Source organism: Rosa chinensis, chromosome 6 (genome assembly GCF_002994745.2).
Source record: "Rosa chinensis cultivar Old Blush chromosome 6, RchiOBHm-V2, whole genome shotgun sequence".
Taxonomy (NCBI): Eukaryota; Viridiplantae; Streptophyta; class Magnoliopsida; order Rosales; family Rosaceae; genus Rosa; species Rosa chinensis.
Genome location: NC_037093.1, coordinates 14733484 through 14752003, shown reverse-complemented (window position 1 = coordinate 14752003; position 18520 = coordinate 14733484). Strand labels below are relative to the sequence as shown.

The 18520-nt window shown below is 37.3% G+C and overlaps 3 protein-coding genes and 2 long non-coding RNA genes across 5 annotated transcripts; 4 read left to right on the top strand and 1 right to left on the bottom strand.

The window, feature by feature from the left end:
- Positions 1-728: 728 nt before the first annotated feature.
- Positions 729-2622, bottom strand: LOC112169433 (probable 2-oxoglutarate-dependent dioxygenase At5g05600). The gene is made up of 3 exons (XM_024306456.2): positions 2066-2622; positions 1609-1936; positions 729-1214 (listed from the first exon to the last, which is right to left on the bottom strand). Exons 1-3 carry the CDS (start codon positions 2536-2538, stop codon positions 945-947), a joined length of 1071 nt encoding a protein of 356 aa, XP_024162224.1. The 5' UTR covers positions 2539-2622; the 3' UTR covers positions 729-944.
- A 705-nt stretch (positions 2623-3327) lies between these two features.
- On the top strand, positions 3328-4940 carry LOC112169434 (protein DMR6-LIKE OXYGENASE 2). The gene is made up of 3 exons (XM_024306457.2): positions 3328-3926; positions 3996-4323; positions 4489-4940. The coding sequence occupies exons 1-3, from the start codon at positions 3454-3456 to the stop codon at positions 4741-4743; spliced, it is 1056 nt and encodes a 351-aa protein (XP_024162225.1). The 5' UTR covers positions 3328-3453; the 3' UTR covers positions 4744-4940.
- A 537-nt stretch (positions 4941-5477) lies between these two features.
- On the top strand, positions 5478-7495 carry LOC112169435 (protein DMR6-LIKE OXYGENASE 2). Its single transcript, XM_024306458.2, has 3 exons — positions 5478-6254; positions 6567-6894; positions 7044-7495. The coding sequence occupies exons 1-3, from the start codon at positions 5782-5784 to the stop codon at positions 7296-7298; spliced, it is 1056 nt and encodes a 351-aa protein (XP_024162226.1). The 5' UTR covers positions 5478-5781; the 3' UTR covers positions 7299-7495.
- Positions 7496-9858: 2363 nt separating this feature from the next.
- Positions 9859-10759, top strand: LOC121049765. Its single transcript, XR_005801289.1, has 3 exons — positions 9859-9993; positions 10424-10528; positions 10650-10759. It is a non-coding gene; the product is annotated as an uncharacterized LOC121049765 (long non-coding RNA).
- Positions 10760-14043: 3284 nt separating this feature from the next.
- On the top strand, positions 14044-15294 carry LOC112173696. Its single transcript, XR_002925664.2, has 3 exons — positions 14044-14384; positions 14661-14706; positions 15139-15294. It is a non-coding gene; the product is annotated as an uncharacterized LOC112173696 (long non-coding RNA).
- Positions 15295-18520: the final 3226 nt, after the last annotated feature.

Below are 18520 nucleotides of genomic sequence, written 5' to 3'. Positions count from 1 at the left end.
ATATTCATGATCACCTATATATTAGAAATATAGAGAACAGTTAGCGCAACAGACTAACACTAATCCACCCAAAAATCTAAGTATTGTTGCATGAATTGCATTGGAAAATGTTATCTGAACAATCCAGCACTGATCACATACCAATCATATATTATGTGTCTATCTCTTTCATCAAGTAATATAATAATGGGTTAATTTCATTTTACATTCCTAACCTTTATATGTTAAATCAGTTGTGGCCCTGCACTTTTAATTTCAGCACATGTATCACTATGCTCTCTAAAATTTAATCAATCATGTCCAATAATTAGTTTTTTTTTTTTTATCAAGTTTTTACAAATTGAAAATGTGGCTTTTATGGGCCCCCTTGTATGATGATGATTCACTAAAGTTGCATGCAAAATCATATCATATGTGACTAGAATTTCAAAATACATCACACAATAGTTGGTAAAAAAGCCAAGGGTTAGACAAGATTGATTGAAATTGGTAAGTTCACTGGCATCGGTGATGAAACTAAAAGTGCAAGGGCACAAATAATTTAGGATTTAAAGATCAAGGAGGTAAAATGAAATTTGTGCTTTTTTTATTTTGTCTTTTCAGAGAAGAGATAGTTCATAATGCTAAAAATTATCATGTTTATAAGATTAATCAGTAGCTAGTACACTGTTGATTGCTAAAACATTTGTATTTGTGCTTGACAGGATTCTTTAGAATATGGCCTTAAATTTGGACACAAATAATATGTTTTTAGTCATTTTATTGCTGACATGGTACATTAATCACACCATGTTTGTGAAGAATCTTATGACTACTCTAGTCTGTAACTCTGTATACAACATGACATTATTTTCTTAGACTGATAATATACTCCATACATTGTTTTCACTCAGTTTCAACGTTATTTAGGAAGCTGAAATGACATTATTGTCGCTCAGTAACACCTAACTCGCTTGATCTGAAACCCTGAAATGATAGATTTGGATGTTTTCAGCTTTGAGTTTCTTGAAATTACTGAGCTTTCTGCGAGTCAGAAACTTGCCCCAGCTATAGGGCCTATACTTGGCAGGGTTTTGTTTATTGGTGAGCTCCTCCAAAGGCTTCACTTCTGTGTAGTGTGCTGGGTTAAGAAAGAAGGGAACAGAAAACCTCTCCTTCTCTGAGTTTACCATCACCCTATGTTCCACACTCTCATATTTATCGTTGCTCCATACCTGCATAAACATATCCATTTGTTATCAGATACCTGCAGTGTCATAAACTAATGGGTTGAATTCAATACTGGACAGTAGTGTAAGTGTATAAGCTGCAGAATCCTTTTCTTGACATAACTTCAAGTTATTCTAGTTCATAAATCAATCTTTTTGCTTTTTTGCTAATACATTAGTTAAACATATGTTCTGGTTCGTTTTAACCTTTTAATTACTGTCCATTGATTCTACTAAATTTTTTCATTAATATTGTAAATGCTCCTTTGTTCTGACTACTGAGATACTAGGCTAAGCTATTAGAAGTGGAAAGTGAGCTGTGCTACTAAACATTAAGATAATTTCATATTAGTTTGAATATAGAAAAGTTGGTTGAAGTTTGAAGTGTGGAGTTACTTACCTGAATAATGTCACCAACATTGATGATATAGGCATTTGGTGTAGGTCTGACCCGAATCCACTCTCCATCTGTTTTTCGCTTCACCTCCAATCCTCCAACCTCATCTTGAGACAGTACAGTTAAGGCACCACCATCCTTGTGGCGCCCAACACCGAGTGCTAACTGAGGGGAAGGGCAAGGTGGATAGTGATTGAGTCTGATAAAACTGGTTTGGTCCTTGAAGTAGCCTTTGAACCTGTCTTCTGGCAAGCCTAGGCTCAACGCAATTAGTCCCATCAACTTTAGAGATAGCTTTTCTACTTCTTGAGAATATTCTTCAAGCACCTCCCTGATGATGACCACAATTTGAACGCAGAAAATAAGCATAAAATTAATTCGGATTCATGATTTATGACATGGGGTATTGATACAGTTACACATCATAAACAATTGAGTATTGAACTATTGATCAGGTTACCTTAATTCAGGGGGGTTCTCAGGCCATTGATTAAACCACTGTGTCTCCTCCTTGTCATCAGGCTCAGTCGAGGAGGGTACTAATGTAGGCTCCTCCACAAGGAAATCAAACACCTCCTTCCAGTCTCTGACATTTTTGGTATGCTCAGTGTCATAGTAACCTACCACACATTTTTCATCCCTCCTAATCTTTCTCTTCTCCTCCAAAGGCTGAGCAAAGAACTTCCTGGCCGCAGTATCAATCTTTTTGCGCTTTTCCAGTGGCACTCCATGGTTGATCACTTGGAAGAAGCCCCAGTTCTTGCATGCATTCCCTATTTCTCTAACAAGCACTTCAATGGCTTTAGGGTCAGAAATGGAGTCTGGGGAGCTTAATGGAGAGAGGTCTATCAATGGTATGCCTTCAGGTTCGATGATGGAGAGTTTAGGTCTGTGTTCAGGGTCTTGGATGAAAGCTGGATCAACTTCTCCCATGGCCGTAAATCTTGATCTTGGTGTTGGATCTTGGTGTTGGTCTGTAGCAATCTAAGCTTGTAAAATACTAGATATGTTAAAAGAAATGTTGCTTTTATAATAATGTCAGTGACCTTTATCGTGAACCTGGACGTGACCTTTTATCTTGTACCTGGACAGGTTATCATGCATTGTTGGGAAGATTACAAAGTCTTGCACGGCTTGTTTTGAGATCATGAGACTTGTGACGTTTGTGATTACCTGGATTATCCTTGATATAGATGGTAATTGAGACTAATCAGACTTTAGAAGGTAATTGAAAATTCTAAATAAGTGAGATGGGATTGAGATTGTAATAGCTTTGTGGACTTGTTGTGGCCGCTACTCATTTCCCTCTCAAAGGAGAAAAAACAGAATGATGCCACTGATAAAAATGATAACTCTTCCGACTCTTTTTGTGTAGTGCAGGGCCACAACTGATTTAACGTGTAAATGTTAGATAGGTAAAATGAAATTAACCCAATAAAAAACTGCAAAAACTATTGAGGGTATGGTCAACTGCTTCCAGGGCAAAGGCACCAGGGAGTCTTCACTGAGTGCACAACAAAAAAGGAGATGTGATAAACTTCTATTTGACTCATCAAATCCATATAAAATAAATTATATTTTCTTCATATAAACACTAGTATGACATGAAAATCCTTTGGAACTGTGTAGAAAACATAGAAAATGACGACTTATGCAAGCACAAACGTCACATGAATCACAACCTTCCAAAACAAAACCGTGGACCACTTGATAATCTCTACCCAACAATTAACAAAAAGCTGTCCAGGTTCAAGCCAAAATGTTCCACCACCCACATTACAAACCAGCCTTTATTTTAGCAGCAAGTAGTTTACTGGCTGAGCTTGTCACAGATCAAGGTCAGCAGCTATGGGAGAGGTTGATCCAGCTTTCATCCAAGATCCTGAGCACAGGCCGAAACTCTCCATCATCAAAGCTGAAGGCATACCATCGATTGACCTCTCTCCAGTAACCTTGCAAGATTTCATTTCCTACCCCAAATCCATTGAAGGTGTTGTCAGAGAAATAGGGAATGCATGCAAGGAGTGGGGGTTCTTCCAAGTGATCAACCATGGGGTGCCATTGGAGAAGCTCCATAGAATTCAGGCTGCTGCTAGGAAGTTCTTTGCACAGCCTCTGGAGGATAAGAGGAAGATCAGGAGAGATGAAAGAAACGCATTGGGGTACTTTGACACCGAGAGCACCAAGAATATCCGAGACTGGAAGGAGGTGTTTGATTTCTCAATGGAAGACACTACTTTAGTCCCAGCTTCACCTGATCCCGAGGACAAGGAAGAGGCAACATGGACTAACCAATGGCCTGAGTACCCTCCAGAATTAAGGTAACTTAATGATTCCTAAACTCGTATTTCAAACTTTGGTTCTATGATCTAATAGAATGCCATGACTAGGGAAGCATGTGAAGAATATACTCAGGAAGTAGAGAAGCTTGCTCTAAAGTTATTAGGACTTATAGCCAGGAGCCTAGGCTTGCCAGAAAACAGGTTCAACAGCTACTTCAAAGACCAAAGCACTCGTATCAGACTCAATCACTATCCCCCTTGCCCTTCCCCTCAGTTAGCTCTTGGTGTAGGTCGCCACAAGGATGGTGGTGCTTTAACCGTGCTAGCTCAAGATGAAATTGGTGGATTGGAAGTGAAGAGAAAGACAGATGGAGAGTGGATTCGGGTTCAACCTACACCAAATGCCTATATCATCAATGTTGGTGATATTATGCAGGTACCAGTACTCTCATCAAACTTCATACCGACTTCCTGTGTTAAATTATTGGAAATTGTTCATACTAACTTGTCCAATAACAGTTACTTTTTAAGATATGTTCTATAATCTCTGAGGTTATATATTGTGGCCAGTTTCAAGTAACAAATGGATATGGTTATCCAGGTTTGGAGCAATGATAGATATGAGAGTGTTGAGCACAGGGTGATGGTGGACTCAGAGAAGGAAAGGTTTTCCATTCCTTTCTTCTTCAATCCAGCACACTACACACTAGTGAAGCCTGTGGAGGAGCTGATCGATGAACAAAACCCTGCCAAGTACAGGCCTTACAGCTGGGGAAAGTTTATGACTCACAGAAGACTCAGTAATTTCAAGAAGCTCGGTGTTGACAACATCCAAATATATGATTTTAGGTTGTAAGAGTGATAATAATGTTATTTAAGCTTCCTGTACATCACATGCACTATATCAAATCCAGCAAATAATGTCTTTATGTATAAGGTAGTAAGAAACTTTGGAAGCATGGTCCGTTTCATGTATGGGATTAGCAATAAAATTACAAAGACATTGTTTTGCTGAAAGCTTTGAACAAAGATTGTACAGAACTATTTTTAGGATTGTCCATTCCAACTTATTAGATACTATGTATTAAATTAATGTGTGAAAATAATTGATTAAACAAAAATATTCGTTAGGAAATATGTCTTCATTCTTTTAAAAAAACAGAGCAAAAAACGCTTTGTGGGTATAGGCACTTTAGGTGGTAGGGAGTGTCAAATGGGTGAAATATTGCAGTCAGCACTACAGCTAGCTATTATCAAAGGTTGAAAAAAAAAACAAAAGTAGTGATGATATTTCAGGAAAAAAAAAAATACAAATCCACTAAAAAGAATTGGTATATATAAACACAGGTAAGAACCAGGTCAGATTAGCAATAAAAGAATTCTAAATTTCAGTTTTTAGTTCTCAATATGTGAAGGTTAACCTGCACAGGGTAATATTATTTAAGAAAAAGCGTTTACTCTTAATATATATAAACATGATTTAATAAACGAATCAGATGAAACACAGAATAACAGTGTGACAAGATTTCCAGTGAAGTAGAAAAGTCATGGATTTCTCTGTTATCCAATTTGGTTTTAATTATATTAAAAGATGAAGACAAACGTACAGGTGATTTGGTTCTATCAATATATTTAAAAATGATGAAACAGACAAAAATCTTTGTAATTAGCTAATAAAGAGAGAGAATAGGCTATGTACCTGGTCACTGATTAATTGGCTATGAAGACTCCATCCCAGCATTACTAGTTGTGAAGTCGCTATCTGCCGCACCAAAAGGCATCAGCATCTGCCGCCCAAACTAAAGTTTCTTACATTACAAAGCAAATCATTCCTGTTTCTTCCACAAACTCTTCTTAGAAAAAGAGATCATTACTTGCATCAAGTTCACCAGCCATGGGAGAAGTTGACCCAGCTTTCATACAACACCCTGAACACAGGCCCAAACTCTCCATAAACGAAGCCGAAGGCATACCATTAATTGACCTCTCTGCAATAAACTCTCCAAACTCCATCTCTGACCCAGAAGATATTGAAAGAATTGTTAGAGAAGTGGGCAATGCATGCAAGCAATGGGGGTTCTTCCAAGTAATCAACCATGGGGTGTCATCAGATAAGCTCCAAAAGATTGAGGCTTCTGCTAAAAAGTTCTTTGCTCTGCCTTTGGAGGAGAAGAGGAAGATTAGGAGAGACCTGAACAATGTGTTGGGGTACTACGACACTGAGAACACCAAGAATATTCGGGACTGGAAGGAGGTGTTTGATTTTGATGTGGAGGACCCTACTTTAGTCCCAGCCTCACCTGATCCTGAGGACGACGAAGAGACTGAGTGGACTAATCAATGGCCTGAGTATCCCCCAGAAATGAGGTAACTCATTGATCACCAAGGATAGTACATGAATATATATACAGTTAGCTAATGATAATATTAAAGTAAAATGAAACAAAAATGTTTAAAATCTGTAGTTTACTTTTCACCTTGAAGCAACATGATTAGGAGCTTATCAAAGTTCAATTACACAAGAGCTTGCATCATATTCTTCACCTCTGAGATAAAATGTGTATCAAGCAAAAACACTAGCTCTTGGAAACGTAATTTTTTGTCAAGGATCCTATGCATGATAGACTAAACAAATATTCTGAGCCTGATTTATATGATCTAATAGACTGCCATGACCAGGGAGGCGTGTCAAGAATATGCTCGAGAAGTTGAAAAGCTAGCTCTAAAGTTGATGGGACTTATTGCCTTAAGTCTGGGCTTGCCGGAAGACAGGTTCAAAGGCTACTTCAAAGACCAAACCACTCGTATCAGACTCAATCACTATCCACCTTGCCCTTCCCCAGAGTTAGCCCTTGGTGTTGGTCGCCACAAGGATGGTGGCGCTCTAACTGTGCTAGCTCAAGATGATGTTGGAGGATTGGAAGTGAAGAGAAAAACAGATGGAGAGTGGGTTAGGGTAAATCCCACCCCAAATGCTTATATCATCAATCTTGGTGACACTCTTCAGGTTCTACTCTTCATAACTCATATTAACTGGTCATGTTCAGATAAATTTGGAATTGGTTTTCAGCACACTTATATTAGAATCACTTATAAATCGTCTATGTATTGTTGTTTCTAATTTCATGATTCTAATGACAAATGATGTTTATGCAGGTTTGGAGCAATGAGAGATATGAGAGTACAGAACACAGGGTGATGGTGAATTCAGAGAAGGAAAGGTTTTCTATCCCGTACTTCCTTGAGCCAGCACACTACACCATAATAAAGCCCTTGGAAGAGCTGATCAATGAACAAAATCCTGCAAAGTATAGGCCATACAGCTGGGGCAAGTTTACGACTCACAGAAAGCTGAGTAATTTCAAGAAACTCAATGTTGAAAACATCCAAATTCATGATTTCAGGATATAGGAACAAGTACGTGGGATGGGAGTATTGCCGAGTGATAATAATGTTATTTCAGCTTCAGGTGCATAGCATGCTGTTTACATAAAATCCAGAAAATAATGCCAATTTGTATATAATGCCATAGTAGTAAGAAACATTGGGAGCATGATATGATACTGTGCTTATTGTACTAAATCAGCAATAAAATGGACTACAAAGTACAACACATAATTTTGCATATCCATTACAACAATTAGACATTATGAAGTCTTAATTAGATGTGCTACTGGGTGATTTTACAACTTGGAACTTTCTGGCATTATGAAGTGTGTCCACATTCATCTGAATAACAGATCAAAGCTTTGAGGTTATAAACACTACAAGGACAGGCAAGTGTTCAATGAGTACAAGAACTAAACTACAAAGAGAGGGGCAGCCCAATCGAATAGCCTGATGAAACAAAAGAGGGGATATATGGTAATTTCAACATGACTCAAATTCAATAACAAAAGTTATTGATTCTACTGGCAAAATCTGCTAAACACATAAGAAACAGGTCGGGTTAAAAATAATTTTAGGGTTTAGTTCTTAAACAAGAGGAGAAAGTGTTAAGGTATTATGATTTGTCATAAAATTGGATTTTAGTTTACTGGCAATCTGGTATTCAACATAAACCCTGAACAACATAATCACAACATGATGTGGCCAGATTTAGTTTTTACTATACAGTCATTAGCTACTTAAAAAGGAGTTGTGCTAATCTTATACTTCGACCTCAGAAGGGAGACATTTATGTGCAATTTACAAGGATATGCAAGTGCAGGTGATTTTGTGATAGGAATCAGATTTTCATTTGCTGCTTATCCAATTTTAAAAAACCGGGGCTATGTACCTGCTAGCAAAATACTTCAATTGTACTTGAAGATCACAACCATGGAAGAAATTGATCAAGTTTACATTAAACTCCCTGAACTGTCCATCATCGAAGTCGAAGGCATACCATTGATTGACTTGTCTCCAATGAACTCCCCAGACTCCAATTTTTATCTGCATCTATTGAAGGAATTGTTAGAGGAATAGGAAATCCATGCAAGGACTGGGCGTTCTTCCAAGTGATCAACCATGGAGTGCCCGTGGACAAGCTCCAAAAGATTGGGGCTGCTACTAGGAAGTTCTTTGCTCAGCCTTTGGAGGAGAAGAGGAAGAGTTGGAGGGATGAAACAAACGTGATAGGTTGCAATGAGAGAGAGAATACCCAGAATGTCAATAAGTACTGGAAGGAAGAGAATGAATGGACTACCAATGGCCCAAGTATCCCCCGGAAATCAGTTAACTCAATCATCACTAAGGGTACTAGACTAGTAGATGAATATATACATTCCGTTTAGCTAATAACTATAGGAAGTTTCAAGAAACAGAAAATGAATAAAATGGCTAAGAAATATAGATTACCTGTGATCTTGAAGTACAATGCCTGAGAACCCATCGAGGGTCATTTACCTAAAGCTTTCACCCTATAGTACACCTGTGAACTAAACTGTGTAAAGGACAGTTCCCTTGGCTAAATGAAGATTTGTAACTTGACCAGGGATGCGTGTAAAGAATATGCTCAAGAAGTAGAAAATCTACTTCTAAAGTTGATGGGACTCATAGTCATTTCCTTGAGCCTAGGCTTGCCAGAAAGCAAAAACAGGTTCGGGAGCTTCTTCAAAGACCAATCCAGTTCTGTTGCACTCAATTACTATCCACCTCGTCCTTCCCCTCATTTAGCTGTTGGTGTTGGTCACCACAGGGATGGGGTGCTCTAACCGTTACATTTCTTCTAGCTCTAACCCAGTTAGCTTCTATAAAGAAAAGAAAAGAAAAAAATCAATCCGTTCTTTATAAATAAATAAAAAGAATCTAAAAAGAAATTTGTTCTACTCCTCTGTGAATCACTAGCATCCATGAAATGAGCAAACTTTTTCAAATGAGTGTTGCCAGAATCCAATAAAGATGACCATTCACAATAATATGCTCTAAAAAATGATTAATTTTGTATTTTCTTAGGGGGCAGGGTCTAAACCGGCCACAGCTTCAAAAGTGTAGCCCAATCCTACCCTATTTAAAATGGGTTGGGCTAACCCCACCCATTAGCTTGGTCAGGGGCAGTCCATAGCTCAAGAAATAGAGCTAGGCTTGGGCAAGCCCATAGACCCTGGGCTGATTTTACTGCTCTAGTGGCCGGCCCATACAAGAATTAACCCAGTTAGCTATCAATAGTGACTGTTGAGATTGTCAGGGTTTGAACTAAGGTGGGGATTCAGTGCCCATTTGAGCCCAATGAGCTGGCCTACAGTTTCTTTATACTATGCCCATTTAAAAGCCCAAACTTATTTCTTTTCAGATGCAGTTTGGGTCCACAGTAGATTGAGCCCAAACTGAGCTCAGTTCATGTTACCCATTTAAAAGTCCATATCGGTTGATTGAGCCCAAAAACCGAGTTAAAGGGACGAGTCTGCACAGATATTGTAAATTATTAAGCGAAACAGTCCCTCTCACTCAGACGCAAAAACCAAACTCGGAGAAAGCCTATCAAACCCATGCCGAAGACCTCTCAAACCGTCACATCATTCTGAAGCAAGCTCATGTCTCGCTACATGCCGAGTCGATTCGGTTGCTTCCCCTTTTGGACCAGATTGATCCCTCCGTGCATTTCGCTTCGATACCTCTACATCCTGTGAGGCTCTTGTTCACTCTGCTATCTTTACAATTTGTTTATTTTGATGTGCTAGGGTTTTGATGGATGGTTCTGTAAACAATTTTGATTATCAGGCGTGAGTGCTATGGTAATAGAAGTTGTGTTTTGATTGCGGTTTGTTTAAATGGTTATATACTGTTTGGATGGAATCAACAGTTGAATTGCGTTTTGACACCAAAACAAGGCATAGGATCAAGCTCCTTTTTTCCTCTTTTTTTAATCAAGTTCTGTGTTATGGGATGTAAGAGTTTTCGGAATGCATGGAAATTGTTTTTGCGGTCAAAACTATTGATTGTCAGTAATGTTTGTAGTGTGTGGTTCAATGCTTTAAGATTTAACCTAGTTGCTGGATTTGGAAAATCGGTTGAAATTGACTACTTACGATGGGTGTGTATGTACATGTTGACAGGGAAGCATGCGCTTTTAAAGGAGCAAGCTAGTGCGGTGGTCTTGCCTACTGCCAAATTCATCAATTCGGGTGATAAGGAGCAAATTCAATTGGCATATGAGAAATGTATTAGTTTTTTCCTCTTTCTTAGATGACTAGTTTGAAGGTCGCTAAATTGTCTGACTAAAAGAACACAGCTGAATGGAGTTTTCTCATTCCTTGTATTGTTGATTTGGTCGGTATGTAGTCATAAGTACTTGCAGGAAGTTCAATGATCATGTTATGCACCTTGAAGCTCCATTGAGAGGGGTGACACCAATGATGGCAGCAATTTGCAAAATTCAGAGCTCCTTTAGGGGAAAAAAGGACTGTGGTTCTCGTCTCGGGGTTTGTTGATTGTGCGACGGTACTTTTCTCCGAATCCAAGGCCCTCTTCTGTGAGTTTCTTGAATCTCCGACGGTATTGCTGGTCCAATTCAACGTCCTCTTCCTCTAAACCAGTTTCCGATGAGAAATCGTGGCAATGGGGACGGCGTGCAGCTTTAGATAGGCGGTCGGCTTCGTCTTTCTTGAATCTCCGGCAGTAATGTTGGCCAAATTTAACCCCCGCCTCATCTGAAGCAGTCTCGGATGACCATTCGCGGAAATGGTTACGCCTTGTAGTTTCGACTAGGGCGTCACCTTCGCCGGCGCATTCTCGGCGGTGGATGAGCGTCATGTCCGCCACCTTGAGCTTGAAGCTTTCTTTCTAAACCCCGAACAGAGAAAAAACAAGCACTCACCTCACTCGGAGTGAGGTTTTATATATAATTGGGGGTCTGTGGGTCCAAAAAAATACTCAGACCAGTGGGTCTCACTCTCCGTTCTTTTAATTATTTTTAGTCATTTTTATTTTTTCATTCAATTTATTTTTTTTTCAAATCTTTTTTCCTAATATTTCACAACCACTACCGTCACGCAGCCATCCATACTCACTGGCTGGGACTTTAGACCCGATAACGTGAGAAATCGCCCCAAACCGAACCGAAATTGATTTTTCAGTGAGGTTCTTGAAGGAAAAAAAAAATTATGTTTTCAATTCAACCCTAGCCGTACCAGTTTATAACGAATTGGTTTCGGTTCTTGCGATTCAAAAACACAAAATCTCAAACCAAACACATGTCTTTTTGTTATTGGCTTGTGAGTATTCATGTGCTTATGTTATTGGCCTATGAGTAAGACCATTTTGAACATTTCGATCAAGACCCTAAACTCAGCGTCTCAGCCTCACAATATGTTCTTCCCTAATTTCACAGCCTTGCAACCCTTACTCGAAAACCCTAAACTCAGCCTAAAATTCTTTCAATCTAATCGCAATTCATTAGCTCCTTGACTCGATTCTAAACCTTAATTCTAATTGAGGGTGACAATATTTGAAAACTCCAATCCAATTCACAAAACCTATTCAAAAATCCCAAATCCCCAATCGGAGAAATGAACTCCGATTCTACTCATTCTTTGGAAAGCGGCAATGAGATTATGACTGCTGAACAACTTGGAGGTGATAAACAAATTGCTGAAACACCATCTTCAAGTCTGACGGCGACAACCTGTTCTTTGAAACAGAAAGGGAAGAAGAATGTTGAGCATATGAAGAGTCAGAAGAGAAAGAGGGACAAGAAGATGAAGACAGAGAGGTCAATGGTGTGGGAGCACTTCACCAAATTCGACCAGCCATTAGTGGAGATTGTTAATGGAAAGGAGAAGGTAGTAGACAATACAAAGCTAGCTCAATGTAAGTACTGCACCACTCATTTAGCTTGTGATTCTAGAGACAATGGTACTAGTTTAAGAAAAAAATGAGTGGATGGCCAAGGAAACCAATGTTTGAAATGAGGATTATGCGTGTGAGATGCTTCGCTCACATTGTAAACATTATTTTGAGGTCTAGTGTACATGTAATGGATAGGTCGTTAGCTAGCATAAGAAATGTTGTTAGATATGTAAGAAGATCAGGTTAAAGACTTGATGGATGTAAGCTCTGTGTTGAGAAAGAGAAATTAGAGCGTAAAAAAGTCTTTGTGTTAAATGTGCCAACAAGATGGAATTCCACTGGCCTTCTTTATGTTGGACACATCTTTAAAATTAAAGAGGGCTTTCGACAGAGGAGGAAGACGTGAAATATCTGAGCTATTCTGATGAAGATGAAGAGCTAGTTGATGAATTTAAAAAGGCTTAAATTAGTAGGGCAACAAGACAGTCTAGGAGAAAGGTAGCACCTCTAGTTGAATGTGATTGGGAGAAAGTAGATGCTTTTATGAAGTTTCTTAAGGTGTTCTATGATATGTTATGGGGGAAATTTGCGCACAACTGAAGCCTACATCATACAAAGCCTTCCATGAGATAGTTACAATACAAATAGAGATGGATCAGCTGTTTCACAACCCAATAGACAATCAATCAAGTGAGAGTGACAAGATTTTTTTTGGAATGGCTAACAAAACAAGGAACAAGTTGAACAAATACTTTGGATCCCTAGAATACATCAATAAGCTTTTTTTATTGTTGCATTTGTCTTGAATCCAAGGCATAAACTAAAGAATTTTGAGAGAGTGTGTGAAACAATGTTTAACATGGATAGGATTAATATTAAGAAGAAATAAAAAATCAGAGGAAGTGAAGGACCTTATGGTCAAACTGTGTGACCTTTATGCATGTTCTAATGGAGATCAGAGTGTACAAAAGAAAAATAAAGTGGTGGGAAAAGGCAGCAGCAGCATGTAGACCTGTAAATAGACCGGATTTTGATTCATATCCACTCCAGATCCGTAATTATTGAACGAGTTTGAATTGAAAATTTAATTCGTTGATGCATTAATAGTTCAAATACGTTAATCCGTTTATTTAATGAATCAAACACGGATTTAAATTAATCCGATCCATTCTATTTTTATAATAATAAAGTATTATTTTTGTGTTACTAAAATATTATTTTCTAAAATATTGAGAACACTTATTACTTTTAAATAAATATATAATATTTTATGAAGTATCATGATAAAAATTTAATATTAATATTAAAATTTAAAAATATTTTGTTATCAGTATTAATTAAGCCAATAAGGCTTATGGTTAAATTTTCAATAACCCTGTAAATTGCCCCTCCCTTAATATAACTTTTATAGCAAAAAATAAAATAAACAAAGGGCAAAAGAGTAACTAAGGCAGTAGAAAACCTAGGAGGATCAGTGTTAATCTTCCCCGACGTTTAGCAAAATCAAAAACCGTTCTCCCTCTTCCAGATCGTGCACAAACCGGTTATTGGTAAGTGGAAGACGATCTCCTCACGCATAAGTTCATCACTAGAAAATCAGCTAAAATATATATATATATGTAGATTCCAATTGAAATTCTCTTTGGTTCAAGTGGTTGTTATACACAATTTTTGGGATTGTGTTTTCCTGTTTGTTTACACAAACAAAATATATGTAGATGTTAAAAGGGAAGCAGATGAGTATGCTTAGTACAGAAGATTTAATCAAGCAAGGGTATAAGGGTACATGATGTTCCTCACCCACGCAGACATTCAACGTAAACAATTACCAGAAGCCCCCGTTCCGTATATAGGTAGTTGCCGTTCTACTCCAACACCTTCATCATTAAATTCTCTAGGTTCTCTTCTTATTTCGGTGTGTCATGTATTTCCTTCTCGCACCATGGAATTTAAATTCAAATCTAAATTATCTCGGGTATTCAAATTTTTGTTATAGATGAAATTTGAGGGATTTGAAGCTTTGGTTTATGTAACAGGTCAAGAAAGAAGGAAGACTTTATGGGAATTCCCCAGTTTGTGCTAGCTTCTCTGTCTATACACGCAACTTGGAGTGAAATTTAATTTTAATTTCTTTGTGTTACAATACAGCAGTTCTGCCATCAAGGATCAAACCCAGGAGGATAGGTTGTTGCTCCCTGCCGAATTGTCCATTTATTTGGGTTCTAAGAGGTATTATTTGATAAAAGTGATGTCAGTATACTTATCTATTTTGTTTGTTCTTTTGTAACTTTTAATGTGAGAAGCCAGAGTTTAAAAGTTGTATTGATGAACACTTTCCTGCCTTTTAGTTTAGTCCAGGTGTTTTGCGGTGCATTTATTTATAATTAAGATCTTATGCATTCTTTTCTTTCTTTTTAGTACCTTTGGACAAGAATAGAAGCAGGGTAGCGTTTATCACATTCAGCCAAAACAAAGAAACTGATTTTGTAGTTATCATTCTGTCAGACTACTGTGAAGGGATACAGGAAGAAGGCTAACGCAAGCATTGAAGGTAATTGATAACTGATCTTGCAAGTGTCTTGGGTAACAAAGAACCTTAGTGTCTTTACTATTTGGCTGCGATTAGTTCCCCTAAAATTTTCATCAGATTTCCTTTGGTTAACTTGGTTCTTATGCACAACTTTTGGGAGTTTATGTCTTTGCTTATATGTTCCCAATGGTGAAAGGATTCTAAAAAAGTCAGAGAAGCAAATAGTTAGTGGTGTGTTAGATGCAGACAAAAATTTGTTTCTATGATTATCATCGTTCTCATATATTAGAGTGTGGCAATCGTTTTGCTGGTAATTGTTTCTGCTTAGGAGTATTAATTCATTTAGGCTATTATTATTTGTGCTTTGATACATCAAATTTATCAAGTTCAGAACTACCTCCGCAAACCAAGATTATACACTCTCTCACTTTTTTTTTTTGTCTTTGTTCACAGACAATGTGGCCTCATTGACGTTGATGCATGCATAATAGTTTGGAATGCAGAGAGACAAATTTGGAACATAGAACAAAGGTCAAAAGGACGAATTTAGTAGGTACGCTTTAAAACAAGAAATGAAAATTCGCCTTCCGCACATGCGTATGTGTGTGCAAGAAGGCTAATTCTAAGTTATAAATTCATCTTATGGGGTTGTGAAGAATAAAGATGGAATAGGAAGATGTGAGATCTATGAATCTATAATTTATTTAAAATGTTGGGCTTTCAACCAGATGTTTTCTTTTTTCTTTGTTCCAGTTCAAAGTTGATGGATGACAAGTAGTGATTAATTCGCTTATCTCTTATTCTCTTTCCCTCCTTTGCCTTTAACGATTTGTTGCAGTCAACCGGGTGTCGGAAGACCAATTAAGTGCAATAAATTGGAGGCTCAAGAATCCAACCAAAGCTTTCATCTAAAAGTGAAATATGTGTTGACACTTTGAGAAGCCTAGACTGAGAAGGCAATAGTAATTTTCATCTGTTGTTTAATATGTTAGGCATGAAGCCTCTTCAAAAGTTATATTTACTAGCAAGTGTAGTCCTCCAATTCCAAGTTATATATGAAAAGAAAAGCATATTCTTTTTCTATCACAATAGAAAAGAACACCAACATTTACATTTTAAGAACACGAGAACAAAAAGACTAATAACAAATAAAAAGTAGAATTCAATTGTGCAAAGTAAAATCTACAAGGAGAAAAATCATCATAATTTAACATCAGCACTAAAGGAAGAAATATGAAAAGTAAAGTCTGCGAAAAGTAGAAAATGACAAACAATATGAATAGATAGACATAAAGACCAACCTGAACTTATCACATTTCAACCAAAAAAAAATAAAAATCAAATGCTCAAATAAACAAAAACATAAAGACCAAAAATAAAAAAAATAGACAACCATATATAGTTTTGTAAGTCTCACTATTGCTCACACATATGCAAAGATAATCAATATGTTTCCAGGTGAAGAAATTACATTGTACTCATTTGACTCTGTTGAAGATGACATCAGAAATTTGTACCGACCAGAGTTTCTGAACTCATTAACCGCAGGTGGGCTGCCACCCTACAAGTTAACTTTGAAAGTAGGTGCTCCAATCATGCTTTTGAGGAATATTGACCCTAAATTGGGATTGTGTAACGGTACTAGATTGTTGTGCCGTGGTTCGTACCAAAATCTGATTGATGCTGAGATACTAACAGGACAGTTTGCTGGGACTAGAGTTTTCCTACCTAGAATTTCTTTAAAAAGTGCAGAAAATGCTGGGCTACCATTTCAACTAACAAGAAAGCAATTTTCATCAAACTGAGCTTCTGTTTGACCATAAACAAATCTCAAGGCCAGACTATCCCACATGTAGGTGTTTACCTCCCAGATCATGTTTTTAGTCATGGATAATTATATTTACGAAGAATGTCGTATTTAAAGAAGTTTTGCTTCATTCAAACACAACTGATAGATCATCTTCATAGGTATTTTGACATTTTTATTGATTAGAAGTGTACATATTTGATTAAGTTTTTTTGGATTATAACCCTGTACGTAACTTTGTGTAATTTTTTCTATTTGTAGGAATGGTACCAGATCGTCGCCCTCAACAAAAGAAAAGGTTCTAAAGAGACAAGAGCTTTAGGAGGCATGTTTCTGTATTTTTCATGTGGTTGGTGCATGGGAAAATCAGTAAAAATAAACATTATTATCTCAGTCAGCTTATTTTGAAAGAGTGGAACAAAAAGAACTCTTAAACTCTGCTTCTTTTCCTTTAAATATGTTTTTATTTTGTGGTAGTTAACCAATTTCAATAATAAGTATATTGGGTTCCAACCATTAAAATTATATATATTTGTATATACCAGTGCATATTTTTGTGCAATGGATTGCTAGAGACATATTTGTTCCAACCATTTATGTTTTTTGCTGATGGATTGCTAAAGACATATACAATATTTTATAATATCTGTATGGGGTAAGAGTTAGGTAATATGCAACACATAAATAATATTGCACTCATAAGTAACATTTCAAATATGCGTAGCAAAAGAGGAAGGACAATACGCACGCGCGAGCGCGGCCCTTCCGCACACACATCGTGCGTGCAGGAAGGCTAGTTATAAATGGATAGAATTAGCGGATCGGGTATCCGTCAATCTGTCGAATACAGATTTGAATTGAGCTACCATCAATCCGCTAGCTTAACGAATCAGGTAGACTTGAAATTTTTCATTACTAAACGGATTAGGATTTAGGTCGATCCTCTCTAAATTTGGTCAATTTATAGGTCTAGCAGCACACCAAGACCAAAAGTTAGCAAATGAGGAGTGAAGGCTGCAATACTAGTAGATTGAAGTTTGCAACTTAAAAGTGAAGCAGTGGTGGTTGGAGGAAGGTTGATAGAGATACTTGCTGGATACCATTGAGAAGCCTGAAGAAGATAAAGAGTGGAAGATTTTAGATTGGTGGAAATTTAATGGTGCAAAGTATCCTAACTTACAATCTGTGGCAAATGATGTTTTAGCAATCCAAGTCTCCCCAGTGGCTAGTGAGAGTAGTTTCAGCATAGGGAAGAGGGTCATTGATCCACATATATAGGAATTCTTTAACTCCTAGAATAGTTGAAGCCTTCATCTGCCTCCAAAACTGGCTGAAGTCTGATGCAATATTAGGGTTGGAATATATTCCAACCATTGAGGAAATGCTGTTCTTTGAAGATGTTGAAAGAGATATACAAGCCTCTTTTTTCTTTTTACTTTTTATTGTTATGCTCTTTTTCTTTCAGATTTAATTCTATATATGTAATATTTTCACTTTTTATTTTCTATGCAGAACAAGCAGAAGAAGAGAGACTAGCAAAGGAGTAGGCAGCTGCATCAATCGAAGTTAATTAAAGAGACTCAACTCACTCACCAAAGCCAAAAGGCTGCAACGGTTTCCAAAGTCTCAAAGGCTAGTGATGCTTCAAAAAGTTGCTTCCATAAGTTAACTCGATCAGTTTTGTGTTGTTGGAATTTAGAAGTTGGAACAAGTTGTGGTTTGGTACTTCGGTTGCAGTCTTGGGTCTTTGACAGTTTGATCAAATGATCAAACAACTTGCAGAGTCTTGCAGATTTGTGGTTTGGTCTTTCATTTGAAAATGAAAGTGCAAGTAGCTTGTTAACTTTCTTATATATATCATATTGCACAATTTCAAATTTGTGGATTGTTAAAATTGAAGATTTGAAAATGATAATGTGATTCTGCATAAGTGCATATATCTCAGTGCGCATATGAAAATGTGATTATGTGTTTTTTTTTTTTTTTTAATGCAGGTTTGGTCTTTCATGCCTTGCTTTGGAGAACTGG